The 21969-nt window shown below is 30.3% G+C and overlaps 1 protein-coding gene across 1 annotated transcript in view; it reads right to left on the bottom strand.

The window, feature by feature from the left end:
- Positions 1-6808: 6808 nt before the first annotated feature.
- The window catches only part of LOC139516793 (peroxisomal ATPase PEX1-like), a 39169-nt gene continuing 24008 nt past the window's right edge, over positions 6809-21969 (bottom strand). Inside the window, exons 13-20 of the mRNA XM_071307100.1 lie at positions 20545-20679; positions 19742-19806; positions 18280-18339; positions 18055-18137; positions 17700-17803; positions 16286-16660; positions 15723-15913; positions 6809-8397 (exon numbers count right to left, since the gene is read on the bottom strand). Of these exons, the coding sequence (XP_071163201.1) occupies positions 8304-8397; positions 15723-15913; positions 16286-16660; positions 17700-17803; positions 18055-18137; positions 18280-18339; positions 19742-19806; positions 20545-20679 (1107 nt within the window). The 3' untranslated portion in view covers positions 6809-8303. The remainder of the gene's footprint in view (positions 8398-15722; positions 15914-16285; positions 16661-17699; positions 17804-18054; positions 18138-18279; positions 18340-19741; positions 19807-20544; positions 20680-21969) is intronic.

The following is a 21969-nucleotide window of genomic DNA, read 5'->3' as shown; positions in this document are numbered from 1 at the left end:
TTCAGACACATATTTCAGTTCCTTGTGTATCTCTATTAATTTGGATTCGTAAATATAGTTTTCAAGATTTTTATTTTTTGTGGGTCAGTGTTGTTCTTCAATCTGTGCTTTATACTTATTGTAGTTATCAAAACATTTTAATCAGATTTGGCTGCGAAATTGAATATTTAAATGCTTATAACAGTTAAAAGTTGTTTTGTTTTAAATTGGCTTGATGGTTTGAAGATTTTTCAATAAATGCCTGCCGAAAATAAAGAACTCTATCACATAAATTATTAAAACTTATTAAAACATTTATATTAGTGTTATACTAAATGTTTACATTTGCCGGATCACATTATCAAGTTGAGTAAAATTTAAACGAAATAATCTCTGACAACTTTTTTTTCCACATGTTTAAGCCGGCCAGTGTACCAGGAATAATTTATCTAACTAATTTTTTACCATCATTTTGTAAACAGAAATAGCATTGTTAGCTGGGATAAAAATAAAACTATACCAATCTTAAATAAAGCACTGGCTGGGGATAAAAGCCAGATTTTGATGACTATATTATTGTCTTGTATTATTTCATAATAATGAGTACCGAAAAGATATTTTTGATACATTGAATTTATGATTGCATAATATTTTACCGCATTTACAAAGACATGCGGTTCCTCTCAATTTAAGATATGTTTATGAATGAATGGCTTGATTATTAGTAGTTTTTCTCTTTAGCATTAATTTACCAATCATCACATAAGTGAACAACAGTTTTCATACTTATAATCAAAGAAGTCTTGCTTATGTAAAGGCTAATTTGATTTACTTGAACCCACAAGTAGATATTTAAACACATCAAATTTGCTTTTATCGGCTTTTTATTTTGAGATAATTGCATAAAAGTATATGTGTACGTTATGCCTTATTGAAGCTAATAGAGTCATTGAGATGTCCCGTGGATTGGTTCCGATAGATTTTCCGTTCTTGCACGCATTTGTCCTTTTATCAATGGGATTTCCTTCTTGATAACCAAGTGTCCTAAACAAATGGGCAAGGAAATTATAAAGTTGAATGAGCATGAGAAAAGCTTAAGTCAATTGTATATACTATTTGATAGAACCGTACTGTGATGTAATTCATTATTTCTTCACAGGTGCATTATCTATAATAATTGGGTATTCTAATTAACTTAAGTCTAGTGATCTGCAAATGCATTACTTTATTTATGTATCAAGAAAATGCTGCATACAAGAATATAAAACAATCCTAAGAAACCAAAATTATAATAGAAAAAAAGGATATTGAGTTTCCATTCATGACACAAAATAAGTGCATGTACACCAAAAAATACAAATAAGCAAAGGCACAGTGATTTTATTGCTCTTCATCTAAAAGCCTTCAACATGGAACAAAAATTCACCTCATCGTAAGGTTAGACAATTAGCAGTACCGCATACATTAGGATCGATGTGATATGCTGTTTAGTATAGAAAAAAAATTAAATGTGCAGCCATAGGTGCCTCTTTTATCGTAAAATTGTGTTAAGGGTATCCTGTGCAAAAACAAAATATAGAAACATAGAAAGTCAAATTAATGCTATCTATACTAGCGTTAACTTTTAATTCATAGTCTGAAGTTTTTTTCCTGTTTTGATACGATTAAAACCTGTGGATTTGAAAAAATACATGTAAATCACATTTTCTGTCCAGTTTTCATACATTCCAATGGCTTTGTTTGTTGATGTTTATTTCATAAGTGTAGAATAAGTACCCGTTGTCATATATCATATATGAGTTTATGTTTGCTTTGTTTGGCCTATGTTTTGGTTCATAACGACCATGGATATTATTCAGTTTCTAGCCAGCTTTTTTGTGTATTCTGCTGGCATTTAAAATACAATGAATGGTCAAAAATCATGTTTTAGTTTTGTTGACATAATTTTGCCTTTAGAAAAGTCGGGACAGTTTCGCGAAAATATAGTTTTCTGTCAGCTATCATGTTAGATACTAGAATGAAATTCAAAACAGTGTGGCTGTGGCCATTGATTGACACATTAAATTCATCCATTGACTGGGACAATTTACGTGAACGTTTGTCTGTAACGATCACTGTTCACGACGTACCTACGATAGACATTTAAACTGTGGGGTCACCAAAGGTTTCTTAACGCCTTTAGTTATAAAATAATTCGAAAAATTAATCAGGAATAACCTTTATGTTTTGATTTATATAATTGATATAAATCGATATAAATCAAAACATCGTTTATTTCTGATTAATTTTTCGAATTACTTTATTAAGGTGTTGAGAACCTTTGGTGACCCCATAGTTTAAGTGTCTTTAAAAAGTTTATAGTGAGCAGTGGTCGTTACATACAAACGTTCACCTAAATCGTCCCAGTCAATGGATGAACTTAATGTGTCAATCAATGGCCACAACCACACTGTTTTGAATTTCATTCTATGCTGATTTCTGTGATTTAATAATTGTGTAAAGAGTAGTTTCATATCCTACATGAGCAAAGCAGCTTTGACCTGATCATAATCTAGGTGTGTAGTGCCACAGTTTAGTTTTTTTATGTATTGTTGTATGGATGTGTTTGTATTTTACTCGTCTTTCGTTTTGGGCAATGGCGTTTCCCTTTGACCTATTGGGAGTTGAGTGACCCTTTAGCACCTGCGTCTCTTTCTAATAGCCAGTTTTTCGCCCATGCTATATTTTCGGTGGAAAAAACTAGATCGAACCCCCATAAAAAAAAAACCCGCAGAATTCTACGTTTGATTGTTTGCAAACAGTAAGTGGGTCCGAGATCTGTAAACATGTAAAAGATCATATTAATAGTAAAAAGAGTATTTTACACGATAGGTGTTGCTATCCTTGGATCTCTACATTAAAGGTTTGCTGAAAGGTGCCAATGTCATTATTCAAGTCGTCATTTGGAAATCCTTTGTTCGATCGTTTTTACTTTTAGCTACATGAAGAATAACTATAAGTTTATTGATTCTAATTTGTTTTTATATGAATTACTGAGACAAAAAGAAATATAAAACATGAGTTCAAGCTAAAACTAAAATAATTCGGTCTTTTCCGTTTCTGTTATAAACAGGATTGTCTTGTCACAGTCTACCAAGAAAGTATATGCGCTACGGAACTAACTTCTTTATGTTGGTGGAATCCTTGTATTTTGCATTCAGATGTTAACGAACTACCCTTTTCATCCTTATTTCAACCAAAAATAATTAAGACTGGATGTATTTATCTAATGTGTTTAGAAGACTGAAAAGAAATATATTTGTACGAGGCTTAACAATGCTAGACAAATTGATGTACAGCAGAAAGTCGTTTGATAATTAGAATTGTATTCAGGCTATAGTCATTGATCTATAGAGAGTGTCTTAGAAACACCTGATTCTCTTCAGAGTATCAAAATGCGTTTCCTAATTTGTTTCATTAATAGTTTTGTCTCTATCCCCTTTCAATTTGTAATAAAAGCCAGCACAATACGGATTGCCTTAGGTTTCTCCGGTATTTGCATCCGAGGTTTTAAGTCGCATTTAGCCAAAGAAATTATTTTCTTTTTTCACTCCGTATTTCATTTCCGCACATCAGATGGGGTTTAGTATAAGTAAAAGGATTAATGATCGAATTGTATCTAATAGAAATTTGATGCCATATTACAACATTTCTATGTGAATAACAATCGTACGACCAGACCAAAACGAAGTCTCACAATGGTCTTTAGATGGTTCTATTTAATCCGAATTTGTTTAGGGATAGAATATTCTTATTTTCCAAAGAGTCGAATAATAAGAAACTGATTGTTTTATTTAATAACAGGTCCTTTTTCTTGTGAATTAATCAGTTTTGTATTAAATCTCCAGCTTCCTCTATTTTTAATCAGTGGAAGACAATCGTGTTCTTTTTAATTTAGATGTGATAGAATTTTATGATAGAAAGAAAGTCTTACAAGTAAAGGGAAGATAATACAGCATCTAATCACATTATAATCTATGGTTTCCTGAACAAATATCTTTTGATAAATACTTTGTCTTTTCTAAGTTTTCTTGTTGAGGCAAAAGAAAATTGGAGAACGGTTTAACTTTACAATACCATTGTTGTTAATAAGAAAGAGCTGTTATAGTTTAATTCTGATTTATACAAAAAGCTATTATTTACTGTAAAATGGTTATCTTCATGATTAGGAAGAATGCTTATAAGTGTAAGATAAGCATGCAAAGTTTAATTATTTTTACAAATAAGATAATTAAAAATGTTAAATCCATTATCAAATTCTAGAAGAAAACCAAACAATTATTTATACGACACATATTTGATTTTACAATAAATTAAGGCTCAGAAAACACAGATTAACCATGTTAACACGACTTATAGTCTTGTATAAGGGTTGAAGTCCGTCTGTAAGAAAACGGTGATTTAAATTGTAAACTAAAGTAAGAGGGAAAATCCAAACAGAATGAATACCAAAAACAAAAAAGAGTCGGTTGCTAATAAGACGGGTTAAGTCATCTTAGTCAGCCCAATATAAACATACAAAGTTAACAAAAGGTAAAACAATACTAGCACAAGGCACATTATTCCTTATACATGTAGGTAGAAAATTTTAAGTATTTCAAAAGATTCAAAGTTTTGTAAACAGTTAAAAAAAGTATTCTGATTACAGAATAGTTTAAAAATAATTTTAAATGAATGAACGTATTGAATTTTTTTTTTTTTATCTTTGATGTCCTTTAAATTCACGAGAATTGAAATAAGTTTGATACCAGCATTTTCTTTTTAATTTTGTTGAACTTTTGGAAACTGGCTTGGCTTTTGGAACATGCGATGTATGAGCATTATATTTGACCGATGGTCACGATTAGAAGGTTTACTATTTGTATATTTTAGCAAAATATATTTTCAACATTTTTCTAATTTAAAGTAGCGCATAATCATCGGCTCAAACATTTATTAGCATGTTTATATCTTTCTGGACGAAAAATAATAAATTTCGGATAAAACAAACGCCGAATGCAACGACCATCCAACCAAGACATTCATGCTTTACATTGCAAGGGAATGTTATCCCTCATTATTTTACGGTATTATTAACAAGTTAGGTTGTATAATACTAACTTTGGTTATCACAAATCTATAATCAGACACTGCTACAGTATGTGAGAATACGGATAAGTAACACAATAGTAGGTTTTGAAAAATATAAAATCATTTGTGTAACGTCCAGTCATAAATATTTCAAGCGTATTCTGTACAAGAATAGATACAAAAGCTAACCAATTAGCAAGTTTATGAAAAGTTGAGCCGATTTTTTTTAGCAGATTATGATGACTGGCAGTGAACAAGAGATGCATAGAATCCAAACTTTTCCTGAACTATTGTTCTAATTTGTTTCAATGGGAGATAATCCAAATATATTATTTGCCCTGATGTTCTTGAAAATAATAGTATTGTCCTCTTTTCATAAATGACTAGTATTTGGATTGCTTCAGATCAAAGTTAAAATTCAATTAAGCTAAATATATTCTTGGTTTCAGCTTAAGTAGAGCCCAATAGAAGCAGTAGAAATATCGAGAGTCCAAAGAGATACATCTTCCATATGCCAAATTTTGAAATTTATTTTACAACTTTTTAATGTAAAAGGAAAATCATGATCTTGAAATCCAATTTTATTCATAATTGAAGATCAACATACATACAATAGCACAATGAAAAAGATTCAGAAACTAGAGGATACACAAGAGTATAGCAACTTTGCATTGTTTTGTCAACTGAAAATTCCTTTTAGGACCAATAACATGCCAAATCTACCCAGTACACAGCACTGTTTTTCGGAGATATGATATCTTCATGAACTTTGATACTTGGTTCAGGATATACATTGGAATATCTTAAACTAAAATCAGTAAAAGCAAATTTTGTCTACAGGTATCTTCAGATTATTTCACTTAACTTTCTATTTCCTGGACTACAATAGAAAGAACGAAACAGAAACAATCAAGTCATTGATATGGAGTGCAGATGTGTCTAAATTCACCTATTCTACTTCAGGCCTCACAGGCATAAAACTTTCGAGCATGATTTTTGTACTCAGACTCGGAAATCAACCAATCAAATTGCTGGATTTCATGTTTCTAGCATGATGTTTGTGCTCAGAGCACTGAGCAAAGTTTTATGCCTTCAAGAGCAGGAATTGCTCCTAGAACTGAATGTTGTAGTAAAAAAACATATCAATGAATGTTTAAATTAAGGAATAGATACATAATACATAATGCCATCAACATTGTATATAACAAAGCAAGTGAGACTGTATATAGTGTATTTACTCTTTGTTCTAATGTAATACATTTTTTGTAACTGTTTTCTCCTTGTTTTGTCTAGGAACAATAGCATCATACACTTCTTTCACATTATTACACTTGGTTGAACCAGAGACAAATAATACAATTGTATTTATATATGACTCTGGTTGAACCATGACAGCCAAATCTGATTTAGGGAGCTACCATTTGATTTTTAGGGGGGGGGGGGGCTAGGATGAAATTTGAAAAAAATAGGCAGGACAGGAGTTTTGAGTAAAAAAAAAAGGCGGGATGAGACACTTGCAAAAAAGAAAGTCAGGACCACAATTTAGGTAAAAAAAAGTCAGGATAATCTAAAAAAAAAATATGCAGGACCAAACAGAGTGAAAAAGAAAAAGGCAGGACAGAGATTACAGCTAAAAAAAATGCAGGACAAAATTTTTCATCCTAGAAAAATAGGTTATACATCTCTGTTTCTACTGCTATAAATAATTAATGACCAAAGATTGTGTTTTAACCAATTTTATTATCAAAATTATGTATCAAAAGTATTCAAACTTAAAAATTAAAATAATCAACATTGATAAATAAAATGCAATACAACAATTTTAAATAAACATCTTCTGATTATTAGAAAGGAATCATAAACAATAAATGCTGTATTTCTTAAAACGCTGACTAAGGGTAATTGATAATGTGGATTTCATTCTATTATTTCATAGTTATAGATTTTTCAATCTAAATTTCATAAATTGAATATACATGGCACTCATCCCTCTCCTTCAGCTAAAAATAGTATTTTGTAAGTTGAAAACTGTAGACACATACCAAGATTGCTAATGAAGATCATAAGCACATCTTACTTCTATGCTCAATGGTTGGATTTCTTTAGAATCGGGCCTAAAATTTACAGAAAAAATGCAAAGCAATCAGAGCTTATATTAAAGACTAGGATTTTTTTTGTACTAAAAACAAAATATCTGTTTTATTAAACATAGATTATTCAGTACAAAACAATTTTGAATGGTGAGGGTTTGGGGCTTGATGCCTAATTGTAAAATGCACATTTCTTGAAATTTATATGAAAGTGAGGTCTACAAGCATGACCCAGGACATACACTGTCCACACTGTATTAATAAATTTTAATACCATTAACACAAAATGTTAAATATAATTTTTAAAGTTATATTCAAGAGAGATGTGAATGATCATAATGCACATATGTACCAAAATTAGTTTTCCAAAAATAACTAAGCACATTTTTAACAATTGTTTGAGTTAAATACATGACATAATTAGTTTCCACAAAAAAACTTTCGTTCACATATTCAATGTACATTGTTTATCCATAATAATTCTAAAAATAAATAATCTGCATTTCTCAATTTCTCATTGCTATCAATTCCATAATGCTCCAATGATTTGACATGAACATGACAGTCACAGTCATAAGATATCTGATTTCCAATAGTCTAGCTACTGTGGATTCATTTATTTTCATGGATATCAATTTTTGTGGATTGAGGGAAACTTGCATTTTTGTGGATATTAAATTTTTTCGTGGTTTAGTAATCTCTGTATACAAAGCCTATATAAAATTTGTAATTCGTTGAACATTTGTATTTCAGGGTTCATCTGTACCCAAAAAACCTGTGAACACTGGTATCCAGCAAAAAATAATAAATCCAAAGTATTCTATTGATTTTGTAGATATTGACACTAAAGTTTTAAGAAAAACTAACAGACAGGTGCTTATAGGCAAAAATAAAGAAACAATCAGTAGGTACAACAATGAAAGTTTTCTACCATTTACTTTTGACTTAGTTAGCTCTTGAAACAGCCTTGAGTATATTTAACAATATATTTGTTCCTGGTTAGCTGTTCTCATAACAAAGATTTTGTTCTCATGCAGCACCAAAGAAGTTGCACTTGTCATGCACATCATAAAGAGATATCTTTTTATAATCTTCTTTTTCATAAAACATTTGTTCAAACAGTTCTCATGCACATGTTTGCTTTTGTCCAACTGCTCCAACAGCATCCATAAGACTTTGAGCAAAATTACCCCCTCTTGACGAAACAAAGTTCTCATAACTGAAAATAAAGAAAGACCAAAATTTATATTAATACATTTTGAATATTCATACAACTTTTAAATTTAACTGCACAACAGCATTAAATCCTCAGCAATCTTAAGCAATCCTAATAACTAGAGGCTCTAAAGAGCCTGTGTCGCTCACCTTTGTCTATGTGAATATTAAACAAAAGACACGGATGGATTCATGACAAAATTGTGTTTTGGTGATGGTGATGTGTTTGTAGATCTTACTTTACTGCACGTTCTTGCTGCTTACAATTATCTCTATTATATCTATAATGAACTTGGCCCAGTAGTTATGGTGATGTTAGTAAAAATTTACAAATTTTATGAAAATTGAAAAAAATTGACTATAAAGGGCAATAACTTCTTAAGGGGTCAATTGACCATTTTGGTCATGTTGACTTATTTTTAGGTCTTACTTTACTGTACATTATTGCTGTTTACAGTTTATCTCTAGATCTATCTATAATAGTATAATAACCAAAAACGGCAAAATTTCTTTAAAATTACCAATTCAGGGGCAGCAACCTAACAACAGGTTGACCTGATAAACAATTTTACCCAGTAAGATTTGCTCTAAATGCTTTGGTTTTTAAGATATAAGCCAAAAACTGCATTTTACCCCTATGTTCTATTTTTAGCCATGGCGGCCATCTTGGTTGGTTGACTGGGTCACCGCACACATTTTTTAAACTAGATACCCTAATGATGATTGTGGTTAAGTTTGGTTACATTTGGCCCAGTAGTTTCAGAGGAGAAGATTTATGTAAAAGCTAACGACGACGGACGCAAAGTGATGAGAAAAGCTCACTTAGCCCTTCTCGCCAAGTAAGCTAAAAATGTATATTAATAGAAACATGATAGAATCCATCAATAAAAAAGTCTTTTAAATCTGAGACTACTATAACACAGTATGTTATAATAGTCTCAGTTTAAATCCAATGAATTTAATCTTACTAAAAATTCTTTAAAAAAATAATTGGTAGTTAAAAGATTTTAAAATGATTTCTTCATTTGCAGAAATATAAACAAGTGTTTGTGGTATTGAAGCAAAAACATTAGAACCATTTAAAATTTTATCTTTTTTGCTATAAATGCTTTGAGATCAAGATCTTAACATTGCCTTTTCCAATATTTTTTCCATTCAGTTTTCTCAATAAAACAGTTGGATTTGTTTATTCAGACAAGAAGTAATCTTTTTTAATAATTCTTCAATTTTTTGGTCAATCAAACATTTTTTCCGCATTTCTATTGTTAAATTGACCTCTCTTCGACATCCCTCTTCACAAATTACAAGCCACTAATTCCACATTGTCATCTGATGTTGAATTTTGTTGTTTTCACAACAGATTAAGTCAATGGTATATTGTGTTAGGACAATGAGAGGCGACACAGAAGATGACATCAAATTAGATTTCATTCTTTGAGATGACACTTAACTCACAGGCAGCTTTGTTCCTTGATGAATGGTTTTGGCAGAACAGATGAACTCAGGATATTGTTTAACATATTATACCATCGGAATATAAAGAAATTTGTATGATTATATTATGTTTTCAGACTTTTTCTTATTTTGGTATTTGTCCAACCAAACAAATATGATTGCTATTCTGTTCATCTGCTCTTAGGTTAGGTTGTTGTCTCTTTGACACAATACCTGTTTCCATTTTCAATTACATTTTATTCTAAATTGTTCATCATTTATAATGTCTTGTCATTCTTTTCTATTTTTTCTTATTTTTTTTCTTATGTTCAATTAAATAAAATTTATAATGTCTTGTCCTTCTTTTCTATTGTTCTCCCTTTTTCCAATTTTCATATGTTTAATTACTAAAAAACATTTATAACACTAGGTACATTCAATATTGTTTTAAAATTGTATTGACTTCATTAAAATAATATTTTTTTAGATTAAGTCTAGATGCAAATAAATGCAATCAAACAATTTTTGTTTATTGAGAAATTTTAGGTAAATGTGAAAATTATCTGTTGACAGTGGTTTCTCCTTATGATAAAATAAATGGTGATTGCTTTTCCAACTTTTATTTTCCTTACTAATCTATGAATCCTATAACATTTTCTCATGCAATAAACTTCCAGTATTTATTTAATTTATCCTAAAACTTTCTATTTTCCCCCATATTATTTTAAAGATACAACAGCATCTGATTATTCTGAAATTTTTCTATACTCACATATTTTTATTTTCACATCTACAGCATTTAAAAATGTAAAAATAAGGAGACTTTCTGGGTCTATTTCTCGAGGTCTATTTCTAAAGAACAACACTCAGAGTTGATGATTTTAATTTTCTAACTTCCACATATCTACGACAAATTATTTAAATGTATATAAAATCATTTCATTGTAAGTATAAGAAGAAAACTCCTCTGAAATCCCTCTTCCTATAGCTTTAACAGTGATAAGTTACTGTTGAATACATGTAGATGTGTATATATGTTATTTGTTACTCTGACAATAAGTAGTGCGAAAGTATATAGTAAATTGGTATAACTCCCACCAAATAAGAAACTTTATAAAAAATAAAAAGTTATTTGTCCAAATAAAAGATGATAAATTTGACATCCATGTCACAAGTACACGTTGTGAAAAACTAACAACTAAACATGCTATTAAAATTCAATTAAATATTCAATGCAAAATGGGCTTTAGACCATACACAAGCAAAAAATTAATTTCATTTTTGACATTTTGCATAAAAATCAATTGTTTTGAATAGCAAACTGCATATTTCGTTATCCATGCAACACCCAAGTCTCCCGTTACTCAAAAAGAACATCTCAAATTATAGTTTATCACAAAATCCTTATTCAGTGTATCTTGCATTGCTTTTGTTATTCTTTTGAATATCACTACAATGGAGTAACAGAAAAATTTGTTTGGTCATTAACTACTTAAATACAAGTTGACAAAGCTTATTTCGATTAATTTTTTCTGGCTGGCTTTCTATATAACAAGGCAAACATTGGCGAGGTCTTGCAATTGGTAACCAGTAATCAGAGAAACACACCGGCTTTATTTAATTTTTGGCTTAACAAAGCCCTGTTGTGATTTTGAATTCAACGTCTATTGTGTAACATTGAATGCAAGCGTTTTAGCATTTGTTTGGCAATGCTTGCTATCAATAGAATTTTACAGTTAATTTTTGACTCTATTTGACATCCCTATTCACCATCACTCCAGGGTGTCAATATTTACCAAAAGCTAATCAAAAGAACTGAATTAAATTCTTTTGTGTTCATTTTTTCAAATAAGTTTAGACAAAATATAAACCTATTCATTGCGGAATACACATTGATATTACAGAAAATTAGCCCTATTTGTGAAATTTATCCATTCAAGCTAATCAGATATAAATCTTTAGAAAGAATAAAATTCACATTGTTAGCTTTGGTGATCAAATAGAATTCTACCAATTTTGACAAATTGATTTTTTAAATGAGTATTACAAATCTTTTATATTTATCAATGGTTTGTGAAATGCATCACTCCAACTTTATAATTAGTTTCAATAGTGATTATGTCAAGTCAAATTGAGTATCTGTTTTGGTGGAAAAAAATAACCCTTAATTTCACAACTGGAAACCGCCTGATCAAAAGAGTCTCAAACAAATTTGTTATATAAGCTACTTTAGAGTACAAGAAATTTCTGAGGAATACATGTTTTTTGTAACTTCATCATGATAAAGATACAAAGATAGATGTATCCTGATTCACAGTTTCAATTTATTTTTTAAATTTATAGACATGACATTCTTAAAAATACATAAAAACTTTAAGGCATGTTTTAGGCTTTATTCAAATTTAGTCAGCACATACTGAATGCTAATATAATAAGTGATTATGTGAAACCACAAAGTGAAGTGACACTTACATGAAATATTTAAGACACAAGTTTATTTCACAGAAAGTAATGAAGTACATTTAAACTTTAGCTAAAAATTTTGGAACACAATTGTAATTGAATTGAACGTGAATAACAGATATGTTGGGTAAAGAATTTTCTGAATTTGAAACTGTAAATACACACACCAAGAAGATATTTTGTTTAATTGATTGTTAAAATTTATTGCCACTTTCAATACTATTGGCTACAGCGTGGCTGTCAATTTTAATTTAGAGAGGAAGCTGGAGTGACCACAGAGGACAACATTACCTTTTTTAACATTCGATTTGTAAAAATTTTAATGTTACTGAACATCTTTATTAGTTATGAAACAACTAACAAGCTATCATTTGAACTTGGAATTATTTTACTTATGGAATTTTTTAATTCTTCTGCTTGAAATTTTTAATAAATTCCATGTTTATACTGTACTTTAATGTTCTCAACACTTTCTATTACAAAGAAGATAGTATATTTTCAATAGAATGAACTGTGCCGCACACTATGCTATCTATACTAAATACATTGTATGGAAAGTGTCATGAACGGCTCAAAACATTATAAAACCAAATAAACAAGGAATATATTAAAAATTTCAAGCACAAGAAACTATGCAAATTCCATAATCAAAAATAATTCCAAGTTCAAATAATAGCCTGTTAACTGCAATTGCAAAAAAAGTTCACAGAATTTGGTCATTTTGCATTTAAAGTTTTTTTTCTAATATAGCTACAAAGTTTTTGCAAAAACAGTAATTACAAGATATTAAATTGAAATGTTAAGGATTTAAGATGGATGTAGAATTTACCGGTACTTAAATTGAAAATATTTTATCAAAAACAAGATATTTTAATACTATATTCGTATTCAAATATGAATCTGACAATACAAATGTATTGAAATGGATAACAACTGATTCAGCAGCTGTTGATCATGATTTAAAACAACAGGATTTAATAAAAGAGAACCATCAATAAGTACAGAACAATACAATAACTAATTAAGGGAGTTCGCTTCTCAGTTTCAAAGTAATTAACTTTTCAAAACACTACCGGTAGTTTATGTAGATAGGGGATTTATAAAGGAATCCAAAGAGCAAAAAAATTATATAGGTCACCGTGCTTGTTTTCGAGATATTCGCCATTGAATTGTTGGCGGGAAAATATTCCCTCTGGACTTTTCATTGCTTTATCATTGACAAGTTAAAGTTCTCAAAAACTGTTAAAAAGTAATTAAAATTTTATAAGACTTTTACAGATGGCTTATCATTATACATGTAAAAGATTTACAAAAAGAAAAATGGGGGTCACTGGGCAAATTTGTTCAAGGCATTCAAATGGATAAAACAAGAGGATTCCGAAAATCTGACAAAAAATCTAAAACATGACAAGCCAGCTTCCTTAAATGCTTATGAGGAACAATTTTGAAAGGTGGTAAGAAACTGCAGTTTAAAAAGAAACATGACATCCTCAAACCCATATTTTTATAGAAGAGTTTAGTCTTGTATAGCTGCTATGACTAAACTTTGATATATAATACCATTTTGCATCTTCATTATGAACATTTTCTGGACACAATTAGATACATGATCCAACTGATATAATCTGAAACCCAAATTTGCTCAAATTTCTACATACAACTCCTGTAACTTCACCTTGATTTTTTTGTCCAGATTATTTGTCTCAATTATAAATTACAAACAAAACTGGCATAAACAGACTATTATTTTACTGACAAAATATAGTAAAAATGTATTGTAATAACTAATTAGAGTCAAGACACTAGGAAAGCTGTAATTGACTACTCATTTGAATATGACAGACATCAGCAAGAGCAAGAATTATAAAGGCAACTGCTGACCACAAACTCATTACAACTGTAAAGGATGGCAACACAATATAAATCCTGACCATATAATAGTGCAAACGGACATTTGTTAGCTAATTTGATGATGAGCAACAGACAAAGGCTGGTTATGGAATAATAACAACAGATATACATGTATATTAAATATTGAATGGTAAAGACAACCACATATCTGCTATCAAAAGGAGATAACAGTCGATTAGCAGTTGCTAGATAGTGACAACAGCCAAATGTTGAACTGGGATTAAAGCCATAAGCTAACTATCAAATGTTGACAAGTTATGACTGAACTGGTGGTAACAGCTTTATGTCAACTATTGGCTCAAATGACAAACAATGACTTATGGAAACATGCTTCCATATTGGTATTTTTCAAGTAGGTTTTTTCTCCATATGATTTTGATTTTGAATAAAACAACATATTCACCTGTGGAAAACGTTGATTCGAAAGGTTTCATATGTAACATTGTGATCAGATTTTTGATGTACGTGCAGAAGCTAAAAAGTCACATTATGGTAAATAATTTTCATTATACACATGGTTTTCTCTATGAATATGGAATAAAACAATTTCTTTCTATAGTTTCTGTAAATGTACGGTACGGAAAAACTGATATTCACATCGGACATTGGCCGCAGTGAATGTCATTTTTTTTTTACTTTAAAAGACAATAAAAACCTCATATTTACCTCACCAAAAGACAGAAGTTGTAAAATATAATAAGAAAGTAGCAATATTGCAATAAAAAAAAGGCTCATAACTGCAGAGTACATGTAAAAAACAAAACAAGCAACAAGTAATGTGTCTCTAAACAAGTGACAACAGACACACACAAGAACTACAATACTGATAAAATTTTACTACACAGAAGATTATAAAAAATAATCATAAACAAAAATTAATTGAAAGAACTATCAGTATTCAAGTAATGAATATGAATAACTTGGAATATGATTAAATTTGACCATTGAATTATGCACATTGAAGCAATGATGATAAAACAGTAGCTTCCTTAAATACTTTGTGTTTAAAGAAATATATTTCTATCCTTGTATCATTGTAATATTGATCTTACAAAGATGTCTATTCTTGAAAGAAGAAAAAATCATGTGCAAAGGGACCAAACTTGATTTTCTCATCTGCACAACAAATTGATTACTGTGCAAAGGGACATAACTTAGTTTTTTTTCTCTACTTATGTCTGAAAAAAGAAATTTATTGGAATATTTTTTAAAACAGTTACTAGTATATAGAATATATCAGATTATGTTCAATTTTCAATTCATAAGTAATCTGAACTTTAAAATCTCTTGGACAGGTCAACACTTGATAAAAAAAAGTATATTAATCTTTAAAATCCTTTACAGTCAATAATAAAGGCAAACTTCAGTTAGAAAACAGAAACAAAAGTCAGCTAGAATAAACGTGAAATAAAGTATTCATCAAAATTAAATTGATTAACAGTCTTTGGCTGTTGATATGATACTTTTTTGAAAAGTACATTTGTTGTTTCAATCATTAATATTTAGCCTTTTCACACTTACATGTGTTGGTATTTAAGTCTCTCTTCAGCAGGCACTGATGGTCTTGTCTTATCTAGAGCTTTTTGTATATCATCCTGCGATATCAGAATAGCTTGACCTTTTGAGGTGGCCACTGGTGAAAACAGACTTTCAGCAGTTGTAACTTTCTCTGTGTTTTTGTGGACCTTCAATCTGTTTCTTATCTGCTGAACCTGAAATTTATCCAAAAATCAAAAGTTACAAAACTATTAAAATATTTTCCCATAATCCTGCCAGTGCACTATGATTTAATGTTATATGAATAAAAAGCAATACAAGATTTAATACCCCAGAACTTTTATTCACTAATATTTTTTTCTAAAAAAAAATGAAAGTTTTTAAGTTATAACAGGAAAGTTAACCTATCCATTATACTTCACCAACGAAATCAATAATCAAACTGGCCCTGCTTTTCAGAACAGTAAGTATCTCAAGTAAAATGTGGTCAATTCGCACATCAAAAAAAATAATCCCTCTAAATAAATGAAGAATATATCCATGTAAGTAATCCTTCTTAGTTTTTACTGAAATCAATATTTAATAACCTGTTGTGTTAAAAGATCATCCATTTCTTCTGATAACTCTGTAGCTCCTTCAGTCAGGTTCTTCATATAAATGAAGTCAGATTTAAATTGTTTCTGCTCTCGTTCCAGTTCTGCTGCTTTTGATAGAACACCATAACTACTGCTTCTTCTCCTTGTTCTAAGATAACTAGGACTCTTTTGAGGTGAAAAGTCAAATTTATCTCTCTTTACTTGACCAGTTACATGATGAATAGCTTCTAACTGAGCATTATAGAGAAGTGCCTTGAAATCAGCACCAGTAAAGTTTTCACATTTCTCTGCAAAACTGTCTAAGTCTACATCAAATCCTAATTCTATTTTCCTTGTTAAAGCTGTAAGTATGGCTTTCCTTTCATTCTGTAATATAAAAAAATATCTGAACCTTGTAATGTCCCTGTTTGAAAATCTGTTATTACTGTTTTTTATTGAATAAAATAACACAATTAAAAAGAAATTGTAAAAATACTATTTAATGAGTACCAATATTAAATTACTATATTAAAAACTGTAAAAACTGTATTTATCATTCTGTATTTTTGTTGTAATTTATTGTTTTCCTACGAATTCTTGTTAGACAGTAAGTCGAAATGAACTGTTTTCTTTCTGTTACCATGTATCTGAGACTTTCTGGCAACACATTTTAAGACAGACTGAAGTGCAGTGGAAGTTTTAAAATTGCTACTTATAAATATATTTTATTTAATTTCGAACTTTACCTTTAGTTTTAAATAGAAAACTCTACAAACTTCTATCTACAACAAGATGTGTCTGATCGACATGAATGGTCCAACTTGCAAAAAAAGCTTAAAGCCAATTTTCAGGGATAGAAATTTTCAAAGTCCAAACCCTGTAATTTTGGCAAAGATCAGTGGTGTGTAACCAAACATAAACTAAATCTGTAACTCATCATAGTAGAATCTCATACTAAAATAAGCTAAATATATGAAATCCTGTAGAAAAAAGTCTGTAAAATCACAAAAATACTAAACTTCGAGGAAAATTCTATCTCAAAGTCCCTAATCACATGGGAAAATCAAATGACAAATCAGGGGTATTCCAGAGGATATTCCGTGGAACACACAAATCAAATGCTACAGTGTTCTGTGCAGCAAAAGCGGACCTTGGTAACCCGGGCGTGTATCTGTTATTTTCACATAGTTTTCAAAGTCAGTAATTTTAACAAAAATCAAGGCAGCAGAAACAAATGTTAGCATGAAGTCTTATTCGTCATAGTAGACTTGCATACTAGAAATAAGCTCAATATGTGAAGCTGTTTAAAAAAAAGTCTGTATAACTGTTCCTTGAGGAATGACTGAATGACAGATAAGGGTAACACTTTATGGCCAAGAACTAAGTCGTGTTGGCCATAAAAAATTGTTAACATTAATTTTCTTACAAGGTCTGGTAAGTTGCAACGTAAACATTTATCTAATCTGCCAGGTCTGAGTAAAGCTGGATCTATAAGGTCTGGCCGACTGGTGGCAGCTAAAACATACACACCTACAAAAATAAAACAGAAAATTAAAATTCTTGTTTAAACTACAGTAGATAATTATTTTATCTAATGAAGGATTTTTTCTATTGATACATATTTGTTTTTGTTCTTTCTGTGTGGTGTTCTGAGGGCTGTTGCTAGTCTATTAATTATTTTCAATTTGGTCAAGATTTTCTATTTGACTTGTGCCTTGAAAATTATCCCCTTTGGGAAATAAAATAATGTTTGTATTATATTGACTTTTTTTTCTTGTTACCTTGAAGTCCTTCCACGCCATCTAATTGTGTCAGTAACTGGTTAACTACTCGATCTGTTACCCCTGTGTTGTCATGGCCACGTCTGAAAAATAGAAACTGATACTACAAAAAAGCTTTCCAATTAAAACGGAAATAATATTCAAGTATTGGAAGAAGAAAAAACAGGCAAATTTTATAGAATATTATTATTTGGACAGGTTAACAATATAATAACAAAGTCTTACCTAGGAGCAATCGAGTCAAATTCATCAAAGAAAAGGATACATGGTCTGGCACTCTGGGCTCTGAAAAGTACAGCATATAAATCATTTTTAAATTTTTTTTTCCCTCTTTCAAAGAATGATATGCCATTTTTTCAGATACTTTTAAAAATTTGTATGTTAGACATTTCAAGATTTAGGTTTCTAAAATAATGTTTAAAAATATGCTATTATTTAAAACAGAAAGTGGACTGTTGATTATAAAAGCTTACAAGAAACTATATAGAGGAAATTAAATATTCAATCTTATACACATTCTAATGGTCTAATGAACTTTAAAAAATTAAATTTACCTATTATGGTCCAATATCCAAAATCTAAATCCATGGCCATGATTGATTCAGCATATCAAAGAATCGCAAAAAATTAAATTTTTGATGAAATCAAACAAAGTTTAATGTTGGACCCTTTTGACCTCAATGTGGACCAAATTGATAACAGGACCCAAAAATCTAAATACATGGTTAGATTTAGCATACAAAAGAACCCCATACATTCTAAGTTTTATTTTGGACCCTTTGTACCATAATGTAGACCAATTTGAAAACGGGGCCCAAAATTAAAAATCTAAATGTATGGTTAGATTTGGCATATCAAAGAACTTCAATATTTCAATTTTTGATGAAATCAAACAAAGTTAATCAAACAAAGTTTAATTTTGGACCCTTTGAACTTCATGTGGACTAATTTAAAAGCGAGGACCAAATTCCTATAACTTAGAACATGGTTAGATTAAGCATATTTAAGGACCCCAAGAATTCAAGAATAAAACCCCATTGAAATTGGTCAAGAAATAAGCAATTTAAACAAAGTATTAGAAAAGTATTGTTTTTGGCCCCTTTTCGGCCCCTAATTCCTAAACAGTTTGGGCCATAACCCCCAAAATCAATCCCAACCTTCCCTTTTTTAAATGGAAACTGGTGGTACAATTTCAGAAAGATCCATACACTTACACACAAGTTATTGTCTCAAAACTAGAAAAATACTTATTTTGACTTTGGCCCCTTGTTCCTAAACTGTTGGGACCAAAAACCCCAAAGTCAATCCCAACCTTCCTTTAGTGGTTATAAACCTTATGATAAAATTTTATTGATTTCAATTTACTTATACTAAAGTTATTATCAGGAAACCATCTGTCTTGGGACACTACGTGATACCAATATACGACCAAATTTTTTTAAATTTTTGCAGTCGTATAAAAACCTTACTTGATATTTGTTACAGATTAATCTTGGGAACAAACAAAACTGCAAACCATATTTTTTACAAAGTCTGTATTGGGTTTTATCTTAATGTCATTGCTTAACATGCTAACCCTTATATCATAATATATTGTGTTTATAATGTAACTTTTTAGGCTTACAATTTATATTTTGAACAAAGGATGGTAGATTTAACTTTCCATGTAAGCTTTAACAATAAGTACCTTAGAAATGTATCTCTAACAGCCTGTTCACTAGCACCAATGTATTTATTGAGCAGTTCTGGACCCTGTAAAATATAAATAAAAGTATGAGCATAAAGCATAGTTTTTCTTAGAATTAACCAGTGAAATATCAGTAATCATTGCAAACCAACATATTTCTGTTTTATATAAATGTTTCATTTGTGCCATTTTAAAGCAATATATAGTGATGTATACTAAATGTTTGACTTCTGACCTTTCATTCCAAATATCTTATTAATTTCTCTGCTAATGTAAAATCAAAAAGTTAAAAAATCAGAGAATACATAGTTAAGTATATACCTTAGACAACAGTGTTCTTATAGTAAAAAATCTTGATCAAAACTATTGAAGTTGTTGTGAATCAGCATTCTGTGCCATTCCAGCATGTCACGATTGTGTTTCTTTTCTTTACTTGTCGGGGTACTTCACAACATTTTTTATTCCATTAAACATAAGCAAGATTTTTATTTCTCAACAACAACATCTCTGCTTTTAAAATGACAACTGATAATCATAATGCAGCAGAGCTCTTGGGATTATATTGGTGTCTCAGATGGGTTGATACAGATGTGATATTGTAAGAGCTTTATGGTATTCTCTATTTATCAAAACAACATGTACTCCCTGTTTACACCAGGCTGTCTTACTTTCTCTTTAAGTAATCTGTTAAACTATTTGAAAAACACACTGAATGAAAATCCTCAAATTAAGTACAGTTATGCATTAAGTTAGAATTAATGCAATGAAACATATTCCTTTTCAACTGTATTGAATAGCCATACCTTTATGCTAATAAAGTTGAGTCCACATTCTTTGGCAACAACTCCAGCGAGAAGGGTTTTGCCTGTTCCAGGGGCACCATATAACAGAAGACCTGATCTTAGTCTCAGCGGACAATTGCTGAATAACTTAGGATACTAAAAAAATTCAGGTATTTTTATCATTTAAAATAAAAAAAATAGAGTAAAAATGCTTAAGGTTGCACTTTGTAAATACAGCTGTTTCTCGAACCACGCCTCTTTTTATGAGATGTATTATATTCATAGATAATTAATTTTGTTTACATACTCACAGTGTAGATACTATTCTGTACGCTATCCGGAAGTCGCGATTTTCGAAGCCAGAACTTTTTGGATCACATTTTAAATTTGATGGGTATACTGAATTAAACGGTAAGTTGATCATCTGTACATTGCTTAATGATTAATTCAGCCGACATCGATATTCTCAAATGGTTTAGAATTAAATTCCGCACATTCAATATTCGTGTCTTTGCCTTAATCAAGAGATTTTCAAGTGCATCACTAAGAAATATCAGTCGGCGAACCTAAAAACAATCTTTTTGCCCTCTAAGTGTACAAATTAACGTTAAAACCAGACTTAATTAACTCAATGAAGTATATTTCAAGTGGTGGTAAAAGTTTCAACCAGATCTTTGAAGCCAGAAATAAGAAAATTACACTTGTTTGAATTTCTCACTGTACGATCAGTCTCGCTTGTTTATTTTAAAACTGTATGATCAGTCTTTATGTCACTGTATTCTAGTGGTGATTTTAAAGTTATTTACGATACATTAGAAGGTGGCATTTTTCAAAATAACACAAATATATATTTCAATACATTCACATCCTGAAAACTTATGAAACATGTTTTAGCTTGATAGGGTGTACTCGACTTACTACATTAAGTATAAGGATGTTTAAATGTTGCTAAAATAAGAGGAAGGTTTGATGTATACTAGTATATAAGTTTCAGAAATGTCCTCCGTTATACTTAAAATTGTACAAACACACAGATTTAGTTGTTATATAAAAATGCATGTATTTACACACATTCGAGGCCGTACTGTAGCCTATAATTGATCACAGTTCCTTCACTTTGTTTAAGATGTAGAGCTATATAAAAAAAGATGTGGTATGATTGCCAATGAGACAACTATCCACAAAAGACCAAAATGACACAGACATTAACAACTATAGGTCACCGTACGGCCTTCAACAATGAGTAAAGCCCATACCGCATAGTGAGCTATAAAAGGCCCCGATAAGACAATGTAAAACAATTCAAACGAGAAAACTGTCTTTTTGACACTCAATTGTACACCACTTTGTCAAGCAGGGGGTTATAGTGATAAAGAAGTCCGTCTATCCGTTCGTCCGTTGGAACGGTACAATATGTTTCGTCGGTTTTGTAAGCGCATCTCCTCA

Source organism: Mytilus edulis, chromosome 3 (genome assembly GCF_963676685.1).
Source record: "Mytilus edulis chromosome 3, xbMytEdul2.2, whole genome shotgun sequence".
In the NCBI taxonomy this organism is placed as follows: domain Eukaryota; kingdom Metazoa; phylum Mollusca; class Bivalvia; order Mytilida; family Mytilidae; genus Mytilus; species Mytilus edulis.
Note: the sequence above shows the minus strand (reverse complement) of the source record. Positions and strands in the feature narration are given on the sequence as shown.